Here is a 25,234-nt window from a genome sequence, read left to right as displayed (position 1 = left end):
AAACCCTTCCGAGCGTTGAACACCCCCCTAAGATGATCATCACGGTGTTGTATACATGCATATTTATGTGCCCCTCTTTCAAGAACGTGAAAAAAAAATATTATATACATGAACCCGATGCTGTACGAAAAATTCTGGACTTTGCTATTATGTACCCTTTCTATGATTTTGCTGCTTGATGCTTTTCCTCGTCCTTGTCTGAGCCGTCCCCTTCCTCTTCTTCTTGGTTATGTACGCCGTTGGTGGATGCTTTTTGGATTTTGGGGATTTCAAATACTACTCCGCCGTTTCTCACGCCTTTGCCTTTGCTCACGCTCCATCTTCCTAGGCGGTGATCCTTGGCCACGGCGGCGACGATGCAGACGCCGTCTTGGCCGCGGTCGCCGCGCTCAAACACGGCAATGTCATTGATGACGCCGTGGACGGATCGGGGATGCGAATTTTCCTTTCCGCTCTTGGAGGAGGGCGCGCCGTTGGGCTGGCCTTCGGCGTTGGCGTCTGCCAGCTTGTCAGAATCGTCCGGGGAGCCGCCGAGGGTGGCGACGAGGTCAATCTTCTTCTTGTCCTCGGACAGCTGCCACACGCGCACGTGGCCGTCCCAGCTCCCGCTGAGGATGACGTCGGAGTAAGGGATGGTCTTGAGGGCCGTGATCCAGCGAGGCAGAGGGGCGGGGACGGCCTTGCGGTCCGGCTTGACCTCGGCGGACGCGGCCTCGGGCTTGAGCGGCGGGTCGAGGCCGTGGGCGAGGGGCTGGATGTAGACGGGCTTCTTCTTGGAGACGCTCCAGAGGGCGAGGCTGCCGTTGTCGCTGCCGGTGACGAAGAGCTCGTCGTCAATCATGGCGATGCGGTCCATGCTGCCCTCGTGGAGGAGCGACCGGGGGTTGATGCCAGGCTGTGGCTTCTTGTCTACCGCGCCGCCGCGGAAGACTAGCTGCGTCTCCTCGGCCACCTTCCATAGTCGGGCCGTCCTGTCACGGGCGCCGACACTGACACAGCGGTCCTGAGCGAGGGCGTCGATGTCGAGGATCTCGTCTTGGTGGCCGAACAGCGTCTCGATGTAGGCAAGCTCGTCTAAGCTCCAGACCTTGACGGTTCGGTCTTTGGAGCATGAGTAGAGCTGATTTGTGCCCCTCCGGAACGCCAGTCCTGTTACGGCGTCGCGGTGATGTGTGAAGACCTTGATTGGCTTGAGAGTTTCGGCGTCGTAGACGATAATTTTCTTGTCCTTGCCTCCGGTGACAACAAACTTGCCATCTGAAGAAGCGGCAACGGCTAGAATGTTGCCCACATGTCTCTTATAAGTATTATCGTTTTGCTTGCCCGCATTTCCCTTGATCCACATCTCCAACTCAGGTCTCTTTTTGGGCGGTGCCGGTGGCTTCTTCGGTTTCCGTTTTGTTGTCTGCGGGTACTGGTGCTGGGGGAGGTCCTGTATCCTCCACTTGTGCAGGAAGAGATCTTTGGTGGTGGTGTAGACGTATGGCGCGCAGGCGGCAATGGATGTGACAGAGTTTGTGTTTGATCTGAAGAATGTTTGGCGGACGCTCTCAAAGGCCAATTCCGAGGCCAATTGACGGTAAACTTTTCCTTTTGACTCGGCAACGTCCTCTTGTAGCCTCTCGGCGATTAGATCTCGATCAATCTCCGCGGCGTCGAATCCAACCTCGTCCACGTGCTCCTTGACGTTGTCCAGGTAGCGCTCGGCCAACCGCAGTCGCTTTTCGGCGGCGGTTTCGCCCTCGTTTTCAGAGTCATTGTCGTCTTCGTCGTTAGTCGCGTCGGAGGCGCTCAGTTGGCTCTCGTCATCTTCAGAGTCGCTGCCCGAGATTGACTCGTCGTCACGCTCAACTCGCTTCTTGCTAGAGGCTGCAGGTTTCGCGGCAGGCTTCGCAGATCTCGCAGAGGACTTGCCGGACGATTTTGTAGCGGCGACTCTCTTCTTGGGCGCTTCAGGACCTGCAGGCCTCTTCCTCTTTCCGGGAACTGTGAAAAACGACGACATTGTGGCTCAATCCGCCCGGCCTGCTATCCCACTATGTGCGGTCGACCTTCTGCCATTAAACCCGTCCTGAAAAAAAAAAAAAGTTCGAGATGGATTGGCCCACTGAACTTTTCGGGACCCACCATGTCTCGCGGCGGCGAATCACACGGCAGGCCCGGGTTATAGTGCTTCCGGCCCAGGGCGGTCAGCTCTGGCACAAGCAAACGGGCAGGTGGGCGGTTCGTTGACGCGCAGCGCTACAGCCTAGCGGGACGAGGTAGCTCTGGCTGCTGCCGGGGGCTGTAACTGTAACTGGAATTGAGGGCAGTTCGAATCTCTGCAGCTCTCCAACAAGATACATCATACCCAAAAACACACAGTCATCATGTCAGTACCTGCGAATGCGCCTCATCTACCGCTTTTAGTGGCTAACAAACTGTCTCCAGGGAGGTTCTTCTGGGAATTACGGGCAAGGACTTTACTCTCATCGGCGCCTCCAAAGCTGCCATGAGGGGAGCCACCATCCTCAAGGCATCCGACGACAAGACAAGGCCGTTGAACAAGCACACTCTGCTGGCTTTCTCTGGAGAAGCTGGCGATACAGGTGAGCTACCCCTCAGGTTCTGATGCTGTCCGGAGCACAGGAGATTTAACGGTGCCCAGTACAATTCGCCGAATACATCCAACGAAATGCCCAACTCTACTCCATGCGCAACGAGACCGAGCTGTCACCCTCTGCCCTCGCCCACTTCGTCCGAGGAGAACTCGCCACCAGCCTCCGATCCCGAAACCCATACAACGTAAATCTCCTCATGGGAGGAGTTGATCCCATTACCGGCAAGCCCTCTCTATACTGGCTGGACTACCTAGCGTCGCTGGCGGAGGTACCGTACGCAGCACACGGCTATGCGCAGTATGTGTTTAGTTCCCCGGTTATCAGGCAGCTCTGAGATTCATGGCTACAACCTTTGAACCATCTACTTCTTGATTTGCAGGCTTGCTAACTGCTGGCTACTCTCTGAACAGATACTACTGCCTGTCTCTTCTTGACAAGCACCACCACCCAGACATTACACTAGGACAGGGAATCAAGCTCATGACTATGTGCATAGATGAGCTGAAGCGTCGACTACCGATCGACTTCAAGGGAATGGTGGTCAAGGCAATCAAGGCAGACGGAATTGTCGATATAGAGTTCGATGACGACCGTATTGTGAAAAGCGCATAAGCAAGAACAGCGGGTGCTGGAGAAGGGATGGCGTGTATCACTAGAAACTGGCTTGAGCTTGGTAATTAATATACGGCCGCTTCTTCCGGTTCATTCTTCATCAATTTCGTCATGCGACTGGTCAAGGCTTGGCGAATGCAGGGTGAGAAGAGGTATACAGTACTTGCCGTGGGGGCCACAAGGAGTATACGGTAACTCTGGAAGTTTGCTGGATGATGAATATGCCATATAGAACTGCTGCTGTGGATTATTTTCTTCAAGGATTGGCATCTTTCCCAGCATCTCAGTGGGTATTATTGCTGTAGGGGCCGACTTGTAGCCGTATCTAAGTGACAATCTAGGCTCCATACTCTGGCTTAGAGCCAGCTGCATGCAATTATAAGAATAGCCGGATGTCTGCACGTAGTTTCGATCGCAAATGAAACTTGCATCCATGGTTTGTGTCGAACTGATCTCCCAAATGCCAGGCACGTTTCAGTTACAGTACCGAACCCGACATTTTGTCGAGTTTCACCATGGCGGCTATGAGACATTTCAGCAGTGATACCGTGGTTTCAAACGCAGCTTGGATACTGTTATGTCCCATTCGTGTTATACTTCGAATTCTCCGTACATCCGCCTTCTGGAATCGTTTGTGTTTTATAGTTCCCCCTTCTCAATGCGTAAGCTGCGATGTGTCGGAGATTTTTCCACATTGTACTATCTATCCAATACCAGCCAGCCTACCTTGGTGCTTCTCAATGGATATGTGTCTGCCGGTGCATCTAGATATCTGTGCAAATGATGAAATTCCGCATTACTCTGTATACCAGCGCCAGGCGCACATGCGGTACTGGGATAGTATGGGGTCTCGTGTTAGATACAGGCAGGTGGCAGTGATCGGATCTCCTTGGGTTGAATCACCGGTACCTGGCAAGGGCCCTGGTCAAACCTTGAATCCTCCCATGTTGCGAGGTAATACTGACGTAGACAGCCTTGAATGCTTCAGGTTGCCACTCCGCGGTAGTTTGCGATTCAAATCATAAGAACCCTTTTTGACTTTCTTATACTGAGCAGACATGGTGGGTACCAAATTGCTGCTGTTTGTTCAATGAAATTCCCCCCGTTACTGGGATAAACCCGCTGTTCCTGGCACGGACGAAGATCTGGAAAATTCCCCCACCTGTCAGAGCAAGCCATCCAGGTCTTCAATCGGCGGGGATCCGTGCCGTATTACAGGGCGTCCCCTCCGCTAGAGAAGCACTGCAGAGTCGTTTGGTGTTAAGATTGATTCCATACATCCATTGATGCTGATTCAGTTCGATAGTCATTATGTACTGTAGTCGTGTAGTAGCTACAAGGGTTTGCAGCGGTGGCCTGCCTCCTTTTGATTGCAGCGCATGTCATCCACGAATGCGCGTGTACATGTCCGTCCCACTTCTGCAGGTGGACGAGGCGGTATTCACTTGAGCTGCACTGTACCTACCTATCGGTGTAGGCACGTAGGCATCAAACGAATAATATGCTTCGTGTTGATTATTAGGGCCCCTTGCTGGTTGGTCCGGATACAGCACTAACACTCCAGCCAGCATATTCATACAGTACAGTGGAAGTGTCGTAATGAACAGGCTGGCACATGTCAGGCATCATGATAAGGGTCTAAACGCCAAGACCAGACGAAAGAACCCGACATTCCCCAAACCTTCTGGCCTGGCACCAATCCGAACAAATGTCATTTCCCGAAAGTCTCTTGTCTCTAGACCGGCAGCCAGCCTCGCTGACCCCGAAACACTAAATCCCCCGTAGTGGCGATTCGGATGGAAGCCATGAGAATGTTCAACTGCCAGAAGGGAGGAAACCATCGGTCTGCCCAGTAACGTCACAAGCCACAGCGCCACGGCACTGCGAGGGATAGTCCAGGTAGCGCGCAGGTACCGCTGCACTCGCACCCCGTGCAGGGACAACTCCGAAGTGCGCACAAACACGTGATGCAGTACTTGCAGAGTACTCTCTCGGTGGCTTGCATCCTAAAAATCTCTGACCCCCCTCTGGCACTAGCCGCTTTCTGGTCCGCCTGGAGACTAATTTTTTTCTCGCCTTCGCCTCAAAGGCTCGCCGTCCCTTTTCTCTTTTCCTTTCCCACAACTCAACCCTCCCAACACACAAACCTCTCCTCATCTCCATCTCCCTCTTTTTTTCATCCTCATACTTTCTCGAGGCATTTTCGTCTTTCCTTGGTCTTTCCTTTGAAGATTCTGCGTGTTCTTCGACGGAAAGTGCAAGCACAAGTTGTTTACGCGTGCCCAATTTAATACAAGTCGGAGAAAAAGAAAAAAACAAAAACCAAAACAGGGAACTTCTGTTCTTCCCGTTTCTTTCTCTTCGTGTTTCCTGTCTTCATTTTTGCGGACAGGCTTCCCTACTTCACTCTCATTCATTTTGCGAGGGTGATTTCTGATCGAACAAGTTCGACGATTCCATTCGCGATTTGCAAACAAAAAAGTTCACTACGACGACTCAAGTCCCTATTCACTGGAACCCAACTTCCAACATGGCGGACCAACTCAACATGAACGGCCTCAACCTCGGCGGTGAAGGTGGTCAAGCGGCTTCCCAGGCACGCTCCTACATCCCGCCTCACATGCGTGGCCGTCAAAGCGCCGCTCCCCCCGTCCAAGAGGGCGCCCCTCCTGCCGCCGGTTTGAACAACAGCTCCTGGGCTGGGTAAGTGCAGAGCACATCATCTCTACTTCGTAACTGAACAACGCAACTAACATTAATAACAGTAACAACCAAGGCTTTAGCGGCGGTCGACAGGGCGGTGGCAACTGGAATGGCGGCGAGGGCGGTTATCAGAACAACCGCCGCGGCGGTGGTGGCAGCTGGGGTGGTCGTGGAGGCTACTCTGGCGGCGGTGGTGGTGGTAACTTCGAAGGCCACGGCGGCGGTAACCACACTGCTCGTGGCTCTGGAGATGGACAGTGGCGAGACGGAAAGCACGTTCCCGGCCCAGCTAACCCCCGTGTCGAGCGTGAGCTCTTTGGCACCGCCGACGATCCTTCCAAGCAGCACACCGGTATCAACTTTGAAAAGTACGACGATATCCCTGTTGAAGCCTCGGGTCGCGACGTCCCCGAGCCTGTTAACCAGTTCACTACCCCCCCTCTCGACGAGCACCTTTGCCGTAACATCGAGATGGCCCGCTACAAGGTCCCTACTCCCGTTCAGAAATACTCCATCCCCATCGTCATGGGTGGTCGTGATCTCATGGCTTGTGCCCAGACTGGTTCTGGCAAGACTGGTGGTTTCCTTTTCCCCATCCTTTCTCAGGCCTTCATCCACGGTCCTTCTGCTGTCCCCGCCGGCGCTGCTGGACAGTTTGGTCGTCAGCGCAAGGCCTACCCCACCTCTCTCATCCTTGCCCCCACTCGAGAGCTGGTTTCTCAGATCTACGAGGAGTCCCGAAAGTTTGCCTACCGATCTTGGGTCCGCCCTTGTGTGGTGTATGGTGGTGCCGATATTGGCTCTCAGCTTCGCCAGATTGAGCGCGGATGCGACCTTCTTGTTGCCACCCCCGGAAGACTTGTGGATCTCATAGAGCGAGGCCGCATCTCCCTGTGCAACATTAAGTATCTTGTGCTCGATGAGGCCGATCGCATGCTGGACATGGGTTTCGAGCCCCAGATCCGCCGTATTGTTGAGGGTGAGGACATGCCCAACGTCGCTGAACGACAGACTCTCATGTTCTCGGCCACCTTCCCTCGCGACATCCAGATGCTCGCCAGAGATTTCCTCAAGGACTACGTTTTCCTGTCTGTTGGTCGTGTTGGTTCTACCTCTGAGAACATCACCCAAAAGGTCGAATTCGTTGAGGACATTGACAAGCGCTCTGTTCTCCTCGATATCCTCCACACCCACGCTGGTGGTCTGACCCTCATCTTCGTCGAGACCAAGCGCATGGCCGACTCTCTGTCCGACTTCCTCATCAACCAGAGCTTCCCTGCCACCTCCATTCACGGAGACAGGACTCAGCGTGAGCGTGAGCGTGCTCTCGAGTTCTTCCGCAACGGACGCTGCCCCATCCTGGTGGCTACTGCTGTTGCTGCTCGTGGTCTTGATATTCCCAACGTCACCCACGTCATCAACTACGACCTTCCCACTGATGTCGATGATTACGTCCACCGAATTGGTCGTACCGGCCGTGCTGGAAACACTGGTATTGCTACCGCCTTCTTCAACCGCGGCAACCGTGGTATTGTCCGCGAGCTCATTGACCTTCTCAAGGAGGCCAACCAGGAGATCCCTCCCTTCCTTGAGGCTATCGCTCGTGAGTCCTCCTTCGGCGGCGGCGGTCGTGGCGGTCGCTCTCGCCCTGGCGGTGGTGGCCGTGGCAATGCCAACCGCGATTTCCGCAAGTTTGGCGGTGGCGGCTTCGGTGGTAGCGGCGGCGGCGGCGGCTTCAGCAACCCCCAGCAGGGTGGTGGCTTCAGCAACTATAGCGGAGGGTCTCAGGGAGGCTCTGGCTATGGCGGCGGCGGCGGCGGCGGCGGCGGCTACGGAGGCGGTTACGGCAACGGTGGTGGCAGCTACGGCAACCCCGGCGGTGCTGGAGCCCAGTCCTCGTGGTGGTAAATACTCACGCTCTCTCTTGATGGGCATATCGCTGTGTCTATCCTTGTGGCTCAGGTTTCAGCCACTACTCTTCTTTTTTCTCGTTTTCACTTTTCCCTTATCGTCATTTATTCTATTTGCGCATCAATTTTGCTTTGATTAAATCGGTTATTTCACATTTACGCATCATGTCATTTGTTTTCGACGACACGGCGGCATCATGACCTGCGAAGGCGGAAGAGTGCCTTTTTTTTATTTGCTGCAAAGGGCAGTAACGGTCAGGGGCATTTCACGACGCATGTGATAGATTGCATTTCTTTTGATTTCAGCATCCTCCCTCGCTTGATACCCTTAGACCGAGAATAGAGGAACTTAACGACGCTGGCAGAACGTGTGGTGTTGAGAGATCTACGGTTGTTAGATCTGGACTAGGACATCACGGTTTTTTTTCATGTTTCTGCTGTCTACGAGGGTTTCCTCCCCCCGCAGGGCATTTTCTCGCTTTTCATGATAGAGGGTCATGCTATCGCCGTGGCATACATAGACAAAAGTGGATTTACTCGGTTCTCTGGTCGGAATTACTCGACGGTCTCCCACGGATTGGGACGGAAGAGATAGCTATATGAGCATAGACTGGGAATACAGATGGCCTATGGGTCGGTTTCTCTATTTCATTCGAGAGCAAGAACTGGGCCTCTCGACGCTAGTTATGGATTTTGGTTGGGAGGGCATGGATCAAAGGCTCTCGGCTCTTTGACCGTCATTAGCACAATGGAACGCTTCGACTCGGCCGAAAGGGTGCCGAGTACGCAGCCTTGAAGGAACAGGGTCTTTGGGAGTTTTTTGTTCCCGTGATAGACAGACAACCAGAGTGGACTGAGGAGTCCCAAGTAAAAAAATAAAAGGTTTTGCGATATAAATGTGCGTGGTACTTCTGCGTGATGTGACTCTGTAATATCTTGTCTGTTGCATGTGACGTATTTGATTGATACATGAAGAATAACGCAGGATGACTGGTGGCCATGTGTCTACTTCTCCGTCCTTGCTGTGAAGATTCTCACCATGTACTCGGTATGTTGTCGAGGTTTTTCTTGTCTTGCTACCCTGCATTTTTTCGTTTTCGTTTTCGCTTCTTGTTGCGCATTTGTTCTCCGCTCTCCCAATTGAAAATTTTGAAAAGGGAAAATGATTCTCCAGCTATCTGTAATCTACAATGTTTTTGTATCTACTCCGTACGTAGTCGGGGTTATTCATAAATACCACCTTGCCAATCTTTGGGCCTGTACTGTAACGGTAAGAGATTTTCTCATGCGTGGAAGATTCTGGACTAGTCGTCGGTCCATGTATGTATGAGAGGTTTGTTGGAGCCACACAAACCTGCCGTCATCCCGCGCAGAACCTCCCGCGGCAGCGGCTTAAACAGCCAGACATCACTCACTGGGGCTCTCACGGGTAGTGGACCGAAATTGTGTAATATAGTGGAATGATGTATGCTGCAGATGGGAAGACGGCAGATTTTTAGGGTATCGTCTAGTGCACGTTGATTTCTCGGGCTGTGAGTTCCACTAGAGCTCGGTACCTAGCTGACATCTTCCCCGCTGCGCCGGTGCGGCCGGAGAACCTCAGGTAAGGCTCGGGGTTGGGTACTATTGGAAGTACTACTGGGCTCGCTTATTACTGGCCAACTTGACAGTCATCCATATCTCATATTGTCCTCCCCCCCACCAAGCTGGTTGACAGCTCTTCATTCTCTTCCTCTCCCATCACATGCCTCGACCCTAGAGGGAGCACAAGGAAGCATCACCACGACTCTTGAAGCTCTCTTGCCTTGCTCCCGAGCGACGAGATGGGTCTCCTCGAGAGCCTCGACGCCGGCATCACTGGCTTTGTGGGCCAGTGGGATGCCTACTCGACCGGGCTGGTGACGCTGCTGGTTGTCCTGGTCACATACCGCATCACCTCGTCGCGCGAGCCTGACGTGCACCCTCTGCTGCTTGCCAGACAGGCGGGCGCTTCTACGGTGCGCAATGAAGGCGAGAGCGCTGCCTACAGATGCCTGGCTGCTCCTCACAGCATGCCGTTGAACAGCGGACTGGATGTCAAGGACCCCGGTGCTTCTCGATGGGCAAGGGGACGCGATGGCGATCTTCGAGATATCTGGCGGAAAGCGGCGACCGGAAACGACGAGGGGAAGAAGGGAAAACTGCTCACTGTTCTCGGGTCCGAGAATGTTATTGAACACCGCCTAGGTAGGATCCCCAAAACTTGTTTACTTTTCCATGAGGGCTTCCAAAGAGACAACCATAGCTGACTGTTATTTACCCTTTTCCCTTTTTACAGAGGATATTACAAGGCAGATTAACCTCATTGGACATTACATTGCAGAGCAGGGCGGCATCCGAGTTGCCATCTATCTGCCCAACTCTGTCGAGTTTCTGGTTACACTCTTGGCATGCAGCTTCTACCCGAACTTGACAACTGTCCTGATCCCGTTCAACGTCTCAAACGAGGAGCTCGTCTCCATGATGCGCCGATCTGCCGTTGACACCGTCGTAACAACACCCGGCTCATTCCCGCTCGATGACGTTGCCAAGGCATATCCGTCGCTAAGACAGCTTATCTGGGTCGTGGATGAAGGTAGCTCGCACCTTGACTGGAATGAGGTTCCCGAGGGCATGGGTGGCAGTGTCAATGTTGCTACATGGCAGGAGATCATTCGCGACGCCCCGGCGGACTCTGGCACTGAGCTTCCCCCCCTGAACCTGGAAAAGGTTCCCATGGATGTGGTTACTTTCTGGCAGACGAAGCCCGGCCAATTGGAAGAGATGGTGCGCTTCACACAGGCCAACCTGGTTGCTGGCATTGCCTCCCAGATCAATGCTGTACCCATCAAGGAGAGATTGACTCCTTCTGACCTGTTTCTTCCCGCTGAATCTTTGGCCGGCATTCACACCCTTGCTCTTACCTTGGCTGCACTTTATCAGAATTCTTCGGTAGCTTTCAATTCGGTTGCTGGTCGATCGCCAGATCTGGTTCTAGCCACTCAGGGCATCGCTCCGACGGTGATTGTTGCCAGCCCCTCCAGTTTGCTCAAGATCCATGAAGAGTCCACCGCCAAACTGAACACTCCTCTTGCCAAGGCCTCTCATGCCATATCGACTCGTGCTCTCACTCAACAGGGCGTTCTTCCATCCTCGAACTTGCTGTCTGCGTTTGCGGCTGGAGCGAAACCATCCCTTGGCACCGACCTCAGCAAGTTGCGTCTCGTGTATACCGCAGAGCGTGTTGGAGCGGACACTCCTTACCTTTCCTCCAAAGTCCTTTCTGATCTGCGCGTCTTCACTGGCGCTCGAGTTGTGTATGCTCTGACAAGCGCTCGGGTGGTAGGCGCTGTTTCGCAGACGGCCTACTATGACTACAGAGTTGAGGAGGGCGACAATGGCCACTTTGGCGCACCTGCGACAAGCATCGAGATTCGCTTGAAGGACAAGGGCATATTCAAAACAACAGATGATGATGTTGTGGGAGAGGTAAGCTTAACACATGGTCTCTCTGGTAATCCAATAGTTCGCACTGACATGCGGACTCAATAGATTTTTGCAACTGGACCAAGCGTTGCTGGCGGCGAAACTAACTTGGGTGTTATCGGAAAACTCAGACACGACAACACGTTGGCGATCTACGGATGCTAGTTCAAGGGGTAAAGGGAAAAGGGCCGGTTGAAGGGAAGCAGGGTACACAATAGGCTAGGCGCATAAATGTGCTTTAGGAATCACTTTGGAGAGATTCGTCATTGGATGAGCTGGGAGACTCGGCGACTTTTATTATGCGCTTCAGGAAAGAAATAGCGAAGAGCGTTGAATGATACAAAGTAGATTGATGATTATTATTATATGTTGACTGATGTTGATATGACTTGTAGCCATCTCGGAATTATCTACGGGGTATCTACATGAACCTTGCTTGGATACCACGATGCAGATGCAGAACGGCCCGAGGCAATATCGAGCTGGTCGCGTGCAACTCTATTTATATCCGCACGCGCTGGATCCAGGCTTGGCGAGACGTACAGACAGACTGCAACACTCCAGAGACTGGAAGCTAATTTGGAACATTTCCCGTCTACCCCAGGTCCTCGTGGTGCTACGTGCAGGGTTTAGTAGTAGATACGGAGCAAGCACAGACACGGGAAGTAAGACTAGACTAGATGCTACCTGATACTGCCTCGGGGCCGGGGGTGTTTGAAGTGACATTGTGAGCGTATAGAGCACCTAAAAAGGAAGAGAAGGATGCGTTGCAGTACGATGGCATTTGCAGTGTATTCCCGGTAAGGGTGTGTTGTGTTGACCTTGTTAAAGCACGCCCTTCTAGACAACTTCTGAAGCTGTCAACTGCTCATATTTCGGCGGCGGTTGACTGTTCATTGACCCTTTCGTCGATATACAGGACTATTGGATGGCGGAGATGGCAGCATAAATGCCCTAAATTTGTCGTGTTAATGCTTCAACTCTGTCCCCCAATATTCTCACGACTCGGTGTCACTGAGAAATTATTGGCTACATGTACTAGCGAGGGCATGGTCCGGCGCTACGAAAATGAGGAGAGGGGGGACAACTTGAAGTGGGAGCGGCGCGTCAAAGGGAATCAAATCGAATGGCTTGACTGCTTGATTTCAAATGGATGAGAAAGGCTGAGAAANGGGGGGGGGGGATAGAAGAGATTTAATTTTAAAAAATAGAAATAGGAAAAATACAAATACCTACTAAAATGAAATAGAAAAATCTGACTGGCGTGCAGCTCCCAGTTCAATCAAACTCGGCGGATCAATCAGACGCCCCGGTCCGGCGGGTTTTTACGGGCTATTGGACTCTTGTCTTGCCCTTCCACCCACTATTTTACTTACCCAGTCAAACCATCATCTGCGGTGGGACCCCTTGGAACCTCCTGATCCCCGATCCGCGGGCCTGCTTTCTCTGTTACCACGTTAGCTCTCGGTGTGTCTTATCTCCTTGGGTCTCTCCCTCGTCTAATTTTTCTTCTTTCTTTCTACTGTAAAACTCTTCTTATAATACCTTATACTGGAGGCGTCGTCTAGTTTGGGACCCCTGTCTTATATATTTTCTTCTTCTCTTCTTTTTTTCTGAATACCCCATCGTGCCATCTGGAACTCTAATTTTAAATCGCTTTTCTGGAATCACACGTCTACCTTATTTTGGCTGCTTCCGATTACTAAAGAGGTTCATAACAAAAAAGCCATCCATCGCATTCCTTTGCGACAAGATCACTGTTCCGCTTTTCTTTACTCGAAGAGAAGGAGTCGCAGCTTCACCACATAATATCCGCTCTTTTATCATTACTCTTGCATTTATTATTTTTTGAAGGCGCCTCGCTGCAGAGGCACGCGCATCTGGTAGCACGGGAAGATGCGCAACTGTTGAGTGAGAGTGAGAAGAGAGCGCGAAGCGAGTTGACGCCGGACTTTTTGGATCACGTTACTGGACCTCTAATCGACGGGCGAAACGACTGGGATGAAGAAGTTTTCCAAGATCCTGTCGCGGCGACTTGGGCGATCTGGCGGCGACGACCATGGCCGCTGGGAGGGGGGCCTGGAGTCTTCGCTCGACTTCCACCAGCTGACGTCCAGACGGTGGCGGAGTGGTGACGATGGACTGGCGATGAATGGCGAGAACCACAGCCGCATCTTTACGAAGGAGGTTCCCAAGTACGGCGCCGGCAGGATATTGGCGGACGGGAGCGACGACGCTGGGCAGCTCTGCGAGGTTTGCCGGGAGATTGACTTTGCGAGGCTGCTGGACTGGCAGCCGGGGGATTCAAGACCATGGGTTTCATTGGCACACTGCTTGAAGCTGAGGCTGCCCGAGGACGAAGGGCTGGGTCTTGATGGGATGACGCTGGACGGAGACGAGATGAGCGAGGACGAGAGGCGGAGGAAGAAGAGGAAAGAGGGAAACCAGTGTCCGTGGTGTGTCTTCTTCCACTCGATGATCACCACAGTGTCGGAAGGGGATGAGACTGGTGGTCTGGATGGGAGGGATGGGAGGGTCATGAAAGCCAAGTTCACGCCGTATCTGCGTATCCGCTTGGCCTTTGAGCGGCTTGGCGGTGGAGAGAAGCACGCGTTGGGGAAATCGGTGCTCTTTGAAGTCACAACGAGGAATCGATCTCTTCCGTGGGGGTACATTGTGAAGGCTGCGCCGGCGCTGGAGGAAGAGGAGGAACAAGAGGAGGAGGTAAAGGCCGATGCAGAGACGGAAGCAGAGACAGCGACAGGGACAGACGCGGAACTGGAGGCAGAAACGAGCACACAAGGGGAGATAGAAACAGAGACGGATTCGGGTGTCGAAGCCGATGCAGAGTTGAAAGAGGAGATGTTATCAGAGGTTAAGCCAAGGGCCTCGACAACCGACGATGTGGAGGACCATGTTGAAGAGAAGCAGAATGGCCATGCGAAAGTCAACGGAAAGGACAAGCGACAAGACGAATCAAGGGTCATTCGAGGGAGGGAGATAACTCAGCTGCTCCATCTCCCGCTGGCAAAGAGCTGGATTGACTTTTGCGACGAGAACCACGCCGCCGAAGCCTGTTCCGTCAAGAATCTGACGTTGGTCAAGGGATTGAAGCTGATCGATTGCGAGGAGAACAAAGTTATTCTTGCAGAGCAGCTATCCGCAGCAGCACCTCGCGATGAGGTACAAGATGATAAAAGCCAGACTGGTACTCGCAATAGCCATGAGAACAACACCAGGCACCAGAATGTGGATTATGTCACGCTCAGCTATATCTGGGGAAGTTCTCGCCGCAAGGACACCGAGGCCACCTCTGAACAAGGAACCGACGACGACGACCAGCTGCCGCGCCAGCTCCCGAAGCTGATTGCTGATGCTATTTCCACTACCAAGGGCCTTGGATATCGGTACCTCTGGGTCGACCGATATTGTATGCCCGGAAAGGGAGACGTGGAGGGAGCGTCGGAGCGCCAGCGACAGCTTAGCCTTATGGGCCAGATATTCAGCCATTCGGCACTCACGCTCGTCGTTGCCGCGGGCGAAGGCGTTGACGACGGCATCGTCGGAGTCAGCGCGCCGCGCGAAGAACAGCTGTCAATACAAACGGAATCGGACCTCTTCACCACGTCGCTCCTTCGCCCAGACCTCGAGGTTGCTTCGTCGAAGTGGGCGTCTCGGGCATGGACATACCAGGAGGGTCTCTTGTCGCGGCGACGCCTCATCTTCACGCCCTCGCAGATCTACTTCCAGTGCCAGGCCATACACTGTCACGAGAGCCTTTCCTTACCCCTCGAATATGCACCAGGGTTGAACTTTGGTCGGGTATTTCCCTCCTCGACTGAAGATATCCTTCGGCCCAACAAGCTGAAGAGCCATATCAAAGCCTACCTGGCCAAGAGCCTTACTTACACCGACGACCATCTAGATGCCTTCAGGGGCTTACTTCACGAATACTCACGGCGGGAGAAGCTCCCCGTAGAGCATCTGCTCGGCCTACCCCTTTTCCACCCCGACGACTTTACCAGGCACAAGGTCGTCAGCCAAACGGACCGCCTGGCTGTTGCCCTGGGGTGGATGCCCAACCGCACACTGCCTTCTTCTTCTATCTCCGCCTCCACTACCTCTTCCCACGACGACCTCCTTCACAACCCCGTCATCGACCCTTACTCTCTCATCGATTCTCCCTGTCCTTTTCCTTCATGGACTTGGCTCGCGTGGCGGCCCAATCAAACAACGTACAACTACAATACTCCCAGCTACTCCTTCAACTTCAACCTCGTGGATGACACCTCACCTCTTCTCGACGGCGTATCCGCCGCGCCTGGGATGGAAGTCTCTGTCGGCTTTAGCGACGGCATGGTTCTCTCGTGGGAGATTGATGGCGACGCTATTGCCCGCAAGGCCGACAAGATCGAGATGCTGCGCCTCAAGACGTACTGCTTCGACCTGAACGTGAAAAGAACCCCCGCTGGCGCGGGAAACAGGTCGACCTTGTCCCTCGCCGAGCCCGTTGCCTCCGCGCTGGGCAGGTCCGCTTCCGAATACATCGATGCCTGGATCCGCCGCTCGTCCGTCACCACGCTCTTCGCCTCTGCAGAGGACACGCCCGTTGACCCCGAGTACCACCTCGTCGGCGTCCTCGTCTCAGGACGGCACTGGAAGTCCGATGGGCCGATTCATCGCGCCACAGGGCCGGGGAGTGCCGCGGCTACGGCCACGGCGCTGATATGCGGACGCAGGAACTGGGATCCTGAGGGCCAGTGGGTGCGTCTTGGCGCGTTGAGCATCGCGTATGGCGGGCTGGTGCCTGTGGCGGACGAGGCTGATGCGTCCATCATGAAGGGCGTCGATGCGAGGAGTGGGGAGAAGAAGGATTTGAGGGTACGGTTGCGGGAGTTGGATATCTATTGAATTATCCCTTTGATTTTGTTTAATGCTTGTATACGTTATGAGGGTGGGGATCTAATTAATTGACTTTTTGATGTATGAGTTTGCGATATGTATATATATGTCTATATACCAAGGGGATGTTTGATTGTTTTATTTGGGATGGGAAAAGTGTACGCGGCGTCTTCATGACGAAATATATCGATACCAAGTTATAATCATTACATTACTAGTTAACTCTTGTGCCTTACATCTTTGTAAATGTTTCTTCATACATCATCCAATCGACAAATCAAGTCTCTGGACTTCGGCCGGCTGCTTAAAACAATTCAATCCATCTCCATCATGGCCCTCACAGACAAATCATTATGCACCCAACCCACAATCCGGCTTGCCACATCGCCCACCAACTTATCATAATGCGGCCCAGGCAAGAAAACCGCACAATGGGCCGTCACCTCATCCATGCCGTCCATGTACACGCTCACCCACGTAGGATCCATAACCCCATCCGTCTTGCTCGGCGTATTGCAAAACTTTCTCAATTTCTTAGGCTTACCCATCGCTTCCGACTCAGCAGTCTCAGCCAAAGAAGCGGATGACGATGCTGCGGCTGCTTCCTTGTCCAACCGCTTCTTCTCCGCTTTGCTGGCCTTTTCTTCTTCCTTGTCTAGCCGCTTCTTCTCTGCCTTGCCAGCCTTTTCTTCTTCCTTCTCGAGACGCCTCTTTTCCTGTTCTGCTTTTTGCTTCTGCTTCTTCATGTCCTTTTCGAGCTTGTCCGCGTCCTTTTGGGCATCCTTTTGGACCTTCTTTTGACGCTTCTCGATTAGTTTTTCGCGTTCGCGGAGGGCCTTGCTGCGGTCTTTGACGGCGTTCTCGTAGGCCTTTTGAAGACGGCCGAATTCCTTTTCTGCCTGTTTGCGGGAGTCTTTGTCTGTATATTGTGATAGATCCGGCTGCTCTGGGGGATGAGGGAGATCGGGGATTGGAGGGAGATCTATATCGGGAGGAGAAACCAGGAGTGTGTCTGACGGAGTTTCCTTTTCATCAACAGAGCCCTCAGGCACAACGGATGGTGCGTCTGATATGACTGGTGGTGCTGTTTCTAAGTCTTGCTCTATAAAATCGTGTTCTGTTTCATCCATGGGAATTGGGTCAATCTCCTGCATAGACAACATAGACACATTAGACAGCCGGTTCGAAGTAGTAGGCAACTCCGGCTCTTCCAACTGAAGACTTGAACCAGCATTTTCAATATCCTTCTCTCTCTTTGGAGTTGGGGCTGCTACTGGTTCATTAAGACCAATCTCTTTAGCCGGAGGACTGGGATTAGAAAGTGTGGGAGAGACCGGACTTCTCGGTTCATCACCCTCTGTTGAAATGGTCACGTCGGCCAGCTTTGTGTTAATATTGTCCTCAGCCTTGTACTCAGATATAGGAATTGTTGACACATCGACCTGGCTTGGATCACGGCTGCCTTCAGCCGTAGATGGCGGTTTAGGGCGGCCAGAAGCAAGCGTATAATAGTTGGCAAAGCGAACTCGAGTGTGTGAATCGTTGAATGTGCCACCGCTCAAGACTTGGAGATCATCAACATCTTCAAGAGCACGAAGTTGGTTGTATCGCGACATGAGCCCGCGATAGTCGGCCAGACATCCCCCAAACTCTAGATGGGAGGCAATGTGGTTACCAAAGGCAGTAAGGAGGCCTTCAGACCAGTGCTTGGAACTGAAATTCATCATGCGAGTAAGAAACGATTTTTCTCTGAATGGCGCGTCATTGACGAAAGGGGGGTCAAAGTTAGGATCTCTTGGTTCGCTCAGTGGACTATTCATCGACATGGTAGGTGTTAGGGGCTGTGGATCAGCCGGGTGAGCCTCCGGAGAGGACGGCGATGCGGAGGCTTGACCAGAAGGAGTCGGGGATTGTTGAAAGAGACTTGAGATTCCCGAAGCTACGATGCCGGGATGAAGTCCTAAAAAGGGCGAATCTAACGACAGAGTTCCCAGAATACGATGCTTCAGAGGCCGCTGGCTGGACGAGATTTGGGTAGGCTGTGGAAGTTCACGGCATTAGAACAGGGAAATCGTTATAAACATGGGCTTTCTCAGACCAGGGATGGCTTACCATGAGAACCATCTCGGCAGCCAGTAAGCCTCCCATGGAGTGGCCTATGAGAATAACATCGGTTGTGGGCGACTCGTGAGGCTCCAGCCAAGCGCTAAAGTTATCCCTCGCGACATCTATGGCCTTGTACGTCTTGTATCTAGGGTAAATTTTGGAATGGACGGCATGGGTTTCTGAAAGCGCTTCACGTAGGAAGTTATGGACATGAGCAGGGAATGATTGAAAGGACTGGTCATTCCCATAGAACCCATGGATGTAGACCAATAGAAGGATTCGTCTGCTATCCGAGCCGGAGCTTGATGGTACCAAAGATTGTGATGACGAAGTACGGGGGTCTTTGATCTTGGAGAGCAGGATTTGGGGGCCTTGTTGATCCGGAGAGGCCAGCGAGGCTCGGGACTCATCCACGGCGGAATAGGGAGGTGGCGGAGGTAATTGGGAATTGTCCCTTGGCGGCAGGGGAGGTGGCGGCGGCCGGGGGACGGATCTTTCTGGTAGAGGAGGAGGCGATGCCATGGTGTTGGATTAAGGGATGATATGAAGCGGTTGGTTTAAAGGTGAAGATGATATGGATATCTCCGGGATGCCAGAGGGTGTAGAAGAGGGCTGGTGTCAGGAGCGAATTTCTGAATGAAATTGTGGAAGAGTTGCCATCACTGTTGTTTTATTATGGCCGGAGATGTATGAATAAATCACAGCTTCGATGTCGTCGTCATCGAGATGAATAAGAATAAGCTTGTGAATCAAAGTCAAACGATCGGCGACGGGACTCGGGAGACTGTCAAAGGCCCGGAGCGGGGGAGAGATGAGGCTGGCCGAGATGCAGATGGCGGGGCTGCCGTTTCTTTGCTGAGCGCAATCGATAAGGACCCTGAATCACTACCAGGTACCCAAGTAGATTTTGGAGTAGTACAATGCCTCTGCACTGCAGCTGTATAGCGACTCTAAGTATTTCCCGTCAGTGGAGGAGCAAGAAGTGCTACGGCGCTATTTAGCGAGTATTTAGGTGTTAGGTGTTAGATAGAAGCACCACGACGTTGCTGTACAGTGCCTTGGATTGATGCTATGAATAGCCCTGCAGTTGGGACCTGGTGCCTGGGCGTACTCGTATGTTCCCAGGCGCGAGCTGTTGCGCTAGGCTACGCTAAGCTGCATGTGGCAGTAAAAAAGCCACTGCATGGTGCCTGCGCATGGGTCATTCAGGGTGGGGGTTGATGTCTCAGCCTGGGCCAATGGCAGCGAAGCAGAGCGACAACGACATGCAAGTACAAGTACTGGTGATTGGGGGCATCAATGCCAGAAAGGAGCACCACCACGGCACATCCGTCGTTCCGAACCTCGCTGATTCAAGACACGCACGCAGTGGTGCCGTTGGGGTCTTTTTTGTGGCATTTTGATTCATGTCAAGTGTCATTGGACCCAGCTTATCTCGTATTGTTGGCGTTTTTTTTTAACAGCAGATGCAGACTGGATTAACTTAGTGCCTGTACCTACTAGGTACTTTGACAACTTGAAGGCACGCACTTTGGCTGTAGTCCAAATGTCTATCAAAATAACACACACGATTTGACAGCACGATATTCCGTACTGCTGTTGTAGACATTACTGCCCACGAAATTGTTTGCTAGAGCAGCTTAGTGGTGCCTGCAGATTAGCCAGGAGCACGGCGAGAGCTCCTAGTCTCCGCCCTCTTTCGTCGTGCAGTCTCCCATCTGTAGTGCTAGGGATGCATTGATGCTACACAGCACTAGCAGGGTTGCCCATCGCTTGCTCGCTCCGTATTTTGGACAAACGGCGAATAGCGCGCAAACAACTAGGCGGACGAAGACTGTACAGTACCTAGGTAGTGAGATGAAGAAGAGAAAAGTTCTTAGTGGCGCAACTCACGTGCCGTTAGAGGAAGCTATTCCGGATGCTAATGGACGTAGAATAATTAAAGGCTTGGTGAGATGACTCGTGATGAGTCTGTTGCAACTAACGGCGATAGAGTCAATACATTCTCGTACTATAACGAAACCTCAGTCGTCATGTTCTGTAATACCGACCAAATGCCTGTCTGTTCGCTTGTGAGTATGTATTCTCCGTGCTTACTCCGTATGGGTACTGCATCATGCTATTATTTCGCCGCGTACTTCTTCTCCGAACCTGGCTCGGAATGCCCCGTCTCCATTGATTGACTGATCTTGCCTGTAGTACGAGTACCCAGTCGCACCCTCGCGCTAGCATACCGAGATGGAGCACATTGTGATTACCGACTAGAGATGATCCGTACTATTCTATATTAAAACCACAATGCCTTTGCCTATATCATCTTAGATTGTATCAGCTGCCTCGAAAAACGCACGCACGTATGCTATTACGTATCACTACTACTACTGCACTCGTACTCGTTTTTTAACAGACTACACAAGTGCCATACATTGATTGCTTTCCAATTTCACCAATGCCCGATGTTGTTATCGTATGCATATGCAAATGCTTGGTGTGATGGATGCCTTTTGCAGCTGCTAGTCCTCACACGGGCACATCACATGCATCCCAATGGACGGATCAAAAGCTTCACCACCTCCTTGTACTCTCTGCTGGCCAGTGGCATCTCGCCCTGTATCGTATCAATCTGTGCGCGGACCTGCATCGTTTGGTGCGTCTTGGCACTTCGACGTTCCTCACTCAGACCCGTAAATCGAGTGGCAGACGGCCTGTGATTGGCTGCCAGCGCCGCAACCCCCGCCATAGCGAAATTACATGTACCGACAAGTATCCTCGCCAGCGGCCTTTTGCACCTGGAAGCAGGCCTGTCCCGGCACCTGCGCTAGCATCAGCCTCAGGCACGGAGCAATTGGGGGAGATGCGCCAGTGCCTGGAGCACCTGTAATTAACCACCAGCCAATAATCCTGGCTTCGAAAAGGTCCGGCATCCTCGTTCAAGTCGTGCAGCTCGGCTTTTGCACAGGCGATCCCAGAGGCCTTGCCCGTGTTCGTACGAGTACCTGCAGTACAACCTGCAGTACAACGCACCTTAGCTGTGCCGGTGCAAAGTACAGGTACCTCTGCTGGTCCTTGTCTGTGTGCCGTGCTGCTTCGTGCAAGTACCTACACGAGGTACGTGTACACGAGCAAATCTCTGGTGGCCCGGTTCGTCCCTGTGCCTTGGCGGAGAGATTGCTATCGTCTCCCCTTCCTTCGCTTCTCCTCTTTCGCCCGTTTGCTCTCTTTTTCTTTTGCTTCTTTTTTTTTCTCCTCGTGGCCAGCGGACGTGCGCGCATCATTGCTTTGTTTTTTTCTTCGCCATGACCTTTGCCTTTCTTTCTGTTGACATTTGTTGAGCCGTTCATTTGAGAAAAAAAAAAAAGGGAAGTTCGCGTGCGAGCTAGAGGAGTAGAGAAGCAGAAAACGAGAGACACCGGGATAGCCACGAGCAAACGAAACGAAACGAGTCGCCGTCGCGAATTTAGTCCCGGAATAATTTTCGCGATATTTTTTACTGTCTTCGATTTCGCCGCCTTTGAACTTTGCCAGGCCCATCCTCCAGTGACACGGACGGATGGTGAGAGTGTGGTGATCCTCTTCGATAAAGCCATCGCCAAGACGGACAACACCAGCCACGACGACATTGACGACGACGACAGTGGTTATTTTGGGTTCTCAAGATGCAGCCAGCAGAAGGAATAGCGAATTAGAATTTCACTTGCTTCATCCCTCGGCGTCAGCTCGCCAGACCCCACAACACCTGGGAATTCGATACGATCGTCGCTGCTGGGCACATCAGCACTGCCCACCGACATTGCCACCATGACGAACCGCCGGCCTTCACTCCTTCAGGCCCGGAGCGGTCCGCACGCTCACGCTCATTCTGCATACAAACTCGGACACGCACACGCACACGGCCACGGCCAGCATCTGCATCATCAGTATCCTCACGACGCCGTAGCCGGCCCTCGCCCTGACGACGTCAAGCCCGATAACGCCCAAGGACCAGATCTTGATAATCGAGCTGCTGTGCCAGTCCCGGACCAAAAGCCTAGTGATGTGTTAACTCCAAGCGCAACCTCTCTCATTACCAGGGTCGTCCAGACCGTTTCGCTCGTTCAAATCGTGGATACCCGTGGGTCACCAATCGAAACGCAGACTCGCTTTGCTATTCCAAACACCGTCGTTGTGGATAAGAACACGGGCAAGACGATATCTGCTTCTAACCCGGATCACACAGCAGCTCCAGCTGTGCCGGGTTCCAGCCCGGGGTCTAGCGGAGGAATCAGTTCTTCAACGTCCAGCACCGGCTCGCAAACAAATGCCACCCCTATTGCCCCAAGCTCAGCTTCAAGCTCAGCTTCCTCCTCGGGGTCGTCCTCGGAGCCGTCCTCGGGGTCTTCATCGGGGTCTCCACCAGTGTCTTCGTCGGCGTCTTCGTCAGTAGCTTCGTCGGTATCTCCCCCGGCATCGCTTTCTCCGCCCGCTCATTCTTCACCTCCAACGGCACCCCCGGCTCCTTCGCTAGGCATTGGCCATAACGGAACAAACAGTATGTCGTCACCCGGGTTTCAAGTCTAAGCTTAACCAAACATGCACCCCTTCTAACTCTAACGTGATAGTTCATCATTCTATCCATCATAATGCGACCAATTCATTATTCCACGCTGAATCAGTAAACAATACCGCCTCGTCGACCAAATTCTCTTCGACGACAACACGTCACCACACCTCATCGACGACTTCGGAGGTTTCCTCTTCTCAGTTTACATCGTTTTCAGAAACCTTCATTTCAGCTGCCACTTCTTCCTTTGAGCCTGCGCCTACTGATGGCGCATTTGGAGGTGTATTTGGAGGAGATAGTGCACCAACGGCGAGCGGCGCAGCGCCCACGACGTCGTCATCTTCCAACTCGACCGACAGTGCGCTCTCTCCTCAGCAGAAGCAAGTCATTGGAGGTGTAGTTGGAGGACTGGCTGGCGCGGCTTTCTTTCTTGTTTTGGTGCTGCTAGCTCTGAGGTACAAGCGGCGTCAACTCAATGCAGCTCAAGCCGCCAGTCAACCTACTTCAGAGTCCCGTGAACTACCCCCGGCCACCGGTGCTCCTAACGGAGCTCCCGGCGGAGGAAACGGGGGCGGCAACGGAGGCGCAATGACGGAGAGATACGGCGCGGCGGCGCTAACCGCTGCGTTTGCTAGTTTGTCCCCCAAAACGAGTTCCGCTTCTGCAAACTCTGCGGAAACTGGAGAAAGAGGTTTCTACCGTGTGTCTGGCAGAAAGCTGCCATCAGTGCTGCAGGTGGGTGGTGATGGGTACTCAGACCCTCGTGCGAGTTTCATGAGCGGCACCTCAGACTGGAATCGTGGCTCCCAGGCCTTTGATCCCTTCGGAGGACCGGGAGCCCGGTTACAGCTTGGTGTCCCCATGCGACCAGACAGCGGCGTACCCGTTGTTCGATCCGGCCCAGCCCGAGCTGTAGTTGCAGAGTCAAACCCATTTGCAGATCCTCCGAGAACCCCCCCTGCTGACGCCTCCGTGCCCCCTATGATGCGGCAACGCGAGAGCCCCGGGAGAGGATCCAGATTTCAGGAAGGCCTTTGATTGATACCAATTCGTTACATACAACTCCATACCCATATTGTTTCTTGTACATTTTTCTCCTCTACAATCTATCACCACCTAAGAAGATACTTTTCTTTTCTCTCTCTTGCTGCTGCTGCACTCACTGGGCTGCTCCCCCACCTACGGAGCTTTGAATTTTGGGTTCTTTTCCTTTTGTTTCTCTTTTCCTTTTCAGTGGCGTTGGCGTGGACATAGTGGGGGTTTTTGGGCAGTAATCTGTGAGGAAAAGGAAGGAAAGGATATAGAGGAAAAGTAAGGAAGAGATTTTTTCTTTCATCTCGGAGGGTCATTTTCTTTGTTCTTGTCTATCTCTTTTTACTTACTTTCTTTTCCCTTTCTTGTCCATCTCTAACGACAATCCATTTGCATCGGTGGAGGGTTCAAAGAGCGATTCTTGTATGTACGGTGCGCTTTGTACACTTTACAATTATGTTATGTATAGCTTAAGTAGGACGGTGCGAGTTGTGAGAGAATAAGACAAATACCCATATGTATGACTATTTTCCATGTCGTATTTGTGTGAGATGTTACGATGCTGCAGTCAGTGTCATGGGAAATAGTATGCATAGACTACATTAGCCCGGTTTCCCCAGCTACCAGAGAGGGCCATTCATATATTCTGATAAACGTAGATTACCTATCAAGATTCCTCATAACCACGGCGTACAAGCTGGCAACAGCAGAAGAGGTAAGCGAAATATGGAATTTCGGCATTAGGGCCATCTGTGGATGGCCAAGGAAGATCTGCTGCGATAACAGAAGCCATTTTAGAAACCTCCTCTTTACCGCCCATACGGAGAAGCATGGTATCCAATTGATACTTGGACCATTGTCGCGCCCTCAATCCAATGGGCTGTCCGAACGATACGTGAGGCTGATCAAGAACTAATTGATGAAATGGACGGTAGAGAGAAACGGAGAATCACTGGAGTCTTGGAACCAGAGTTTACCACAGATTATCGTTTCCCTCAACAATCGGTATATATCGACCATGGGGACATCTCCCGCCATGGCAATGTTTGGCTTCAATCTGTTTGTTTGGCACGATAGCCAGGGTGAAAATGAGTTGGAAGAGGTGGCCTCGAATTAGAAGACCTTGGTCAATGCAGCAGCTTTGCATACCCCTACGAACCCCTTAGCGGGCATCAAGCTTGTAATCCCTTCGGCCTCAAGTGTTTCCGAAGTCTTAATTGTTTGAAGACTTTCGGCAGGGGGGGGGGGGGGGGGGTTGGAAGTTCTTCGGCGCCGAGAGTTTGAGTTATCTCTGTCCCATCCAGCGTATCTGTTGACTCGCTATG

The 25,234-nt window shown here is 52.6% G+C and overlaps 7 protein-coding genes across 7 annotated transcripts; 5 read left to right on the top strand and 2 right to left on the bottom strand.

Annotated features, from left to right (window-relative positions):
- Positions 1-160: 160 nt before the first annotated feature.
- On the bottom strand, positions 161-2,005 carry M431DRAFT_90515 (hypothetical protein; the record flags this gene model as incomplete). Its single annotated transcript, XM_024924154.1, has 1 exon — positions 161-2,005. The coding sequence occupies one exon, from the start codon at positions 2,003-2,005 to the stop codon at positions 161-163; it is 1,845 nt and encodes a 614-aa protein (XP_024772471.1).
- A 256-nt stretch (positions 2,006-2,261) lies between these two features.
- M431DRAFT_510080 (hypothetical protein) lies at positions 2,262-3,611 on the top strand. Its single transcript, XM_024919405.1, has 4 exons — positions 2,262-2,371; positions 2,431-2,588; positions 2,648-2,897; positions 3,011-3,611. Coding segments are annotated over exons 1-4 (612 nt in total). The 5' UTR covers positions 2,262-2,369; the 3' UTR covers positions 3,213-3,611.
- Positions 3,612-5,742: 2,131 nt separating this feature from the next.
- M431DRAFT_483904 (hypothetical protein) lies at positions 5,743-7,823 on the top strand (the record flags this gene model as incomplete). The annotated part of the gene is made up of 2 exons (XM_024916160.1): positions 5,743-5,915; positions 5,978-7,823. The coding sequence occupies 2 exons, from the start codon at positions 5,743-5,745 to the stop codon at positions 7,821-7,823; spliced, it is 2,019 nt and encodes a 672-aa protein (XP_024772469.1).
- A 1,825-nt stretch (positions 7,824-9,648) lies between these two features.
- On the top strand, positions 9,649-11,494 carry M431DRAFT_90279 (hypothetical protein; the record flags this gene model as incomplete). The annotated part of the gene is made up of 3 exons (XM_024924131.1): positions 9,649-10,051; positions 10,143-11,332; positions 11,396-11,494. The coding sequence occupies 3 exons, from the start codon at positions 9,649-9,651 to the stop codon at positions 11,492-11,494; spliced, it is 1,692 nt and encodes a 563-aa protein (XP_024772468.1).
- Positions 11,495-13,477: 1,983 nt separating this feature from the next.
- Positions 13,478-16,240, top strand: M431DRAFT_90238 (hypothetical protein; the record flags this gene model as incomplete). The annotated part of the gene is made up of 4 exons (XM_024924129.1): positions 13,478-13,645; positions 13,739-13,818; positions 13,864-14,005; positions 14,261-16,240. 4 exons carry the CDS (start codon positions 13,478-13,480, stop codon positions 16,238-16,240), a joined length of 2,370 nt encoding a protein of 789 aa, XP_024772467.1.
- A 201-nt stretch (positions 16,241-16,441) lies between these two features.
- On the bottom strand, positions 16,442-18,961 carry M431DRAFT_472298 (hypothetical protein). Its single transcript, XM_024915440.1, has 2 exons — positions 18,344-18,961; positions 16,442-18,270 (listed from the first exon to the last, which is right to left on the bottom strand). Exons 1-2 carry the CDS (start codon positions 18,857-18,859, stop codon positions 16,546-16,548), a joined length of 2,241 nt encoding a protein of 746 aa, XP_024772466.1. The 5' UTR covers positions 18,860-18,961; the 3' UTR covers positions 16,442-16,545.
- Positions 18,962-22,135: 3,174 nt separating this feature from the next.
- Positions 22,136-23,915, top strand: M431DRAFT_7290 (hypothetical protein; the record flags this gene model as incomplete). Its single annotated transcript, XM_024922082.1, has 2 exons — positions 22,136-22,865; positions 22,936-23,915. The coding sequence occupies 2 exons, from the start codon at positions 22,136-22,138 to the stop codon at positions 23,913-23,915; spliced, it is 1,710 nt and encodes a 569-aa protein (XP_024772465.1).
- Positions 23,916-25,234: the final 1,319 nt, after the last annotated feature.

The sequence above is a fragment of the Trichoderma harzianum genome (assembly GCF_003025095.1).
Source record: "Trichoderma harzianum CBS 226.95 unplaced genomic scaffold M431scaffold_9, whole genome shotgun sequence".
In the NCBI taxonomy this organism is placed as follows: Eukaryota; Fungi; Ascomycota; class Sordariomycetes; order Hypocreales; family Hypocreaceae; genus Trichoderma; species Trichoderma harzianum.
Note: the sequence above shows the minus strand (reverse complement) of the source record. Positions and strands in the feature narration are given on the sequence as shown.

What these genes read in the sequence shown, in the direction of transcription:
- M431DRAFT_510080 (XM_024919405.1), top strand. An exon ending in TGGAGAAGCTGGCGATACAG is followed by an intron (nt 2,589 to 2,647) that starts GTGAGCTACCCC and finishes AACGGTGCCCAG; the next exon opens with TACAATTCGCCGAATACATC. An exon ending in GCAGCACACGGCTATGCGCA is followed by an intron (nt 2,898 to 3,010) that starts GTATGTGTTTAG and finishes CTCTCTGAACAG; the next exon opens with ATACTACTGCCTGTCTCTTC.
- M431DRAFT_472298 (XM_024915440.1), bottom strand. Translation starts at nt 18,859, where the DNA reads ATGGCATCGCCTCCTCCTCTACCAGAAAGATCCGTCCCCCGGCCGCCG. An exon ending in CTGCCGAGATGGTTCTCATG is followed by an intron (nt 18,271 to 18,343) that starts GTAAGCCATCCC and finishes GAACTTCCACAG; the next exon opens with CCTACCCAAATCTCGTCCAG.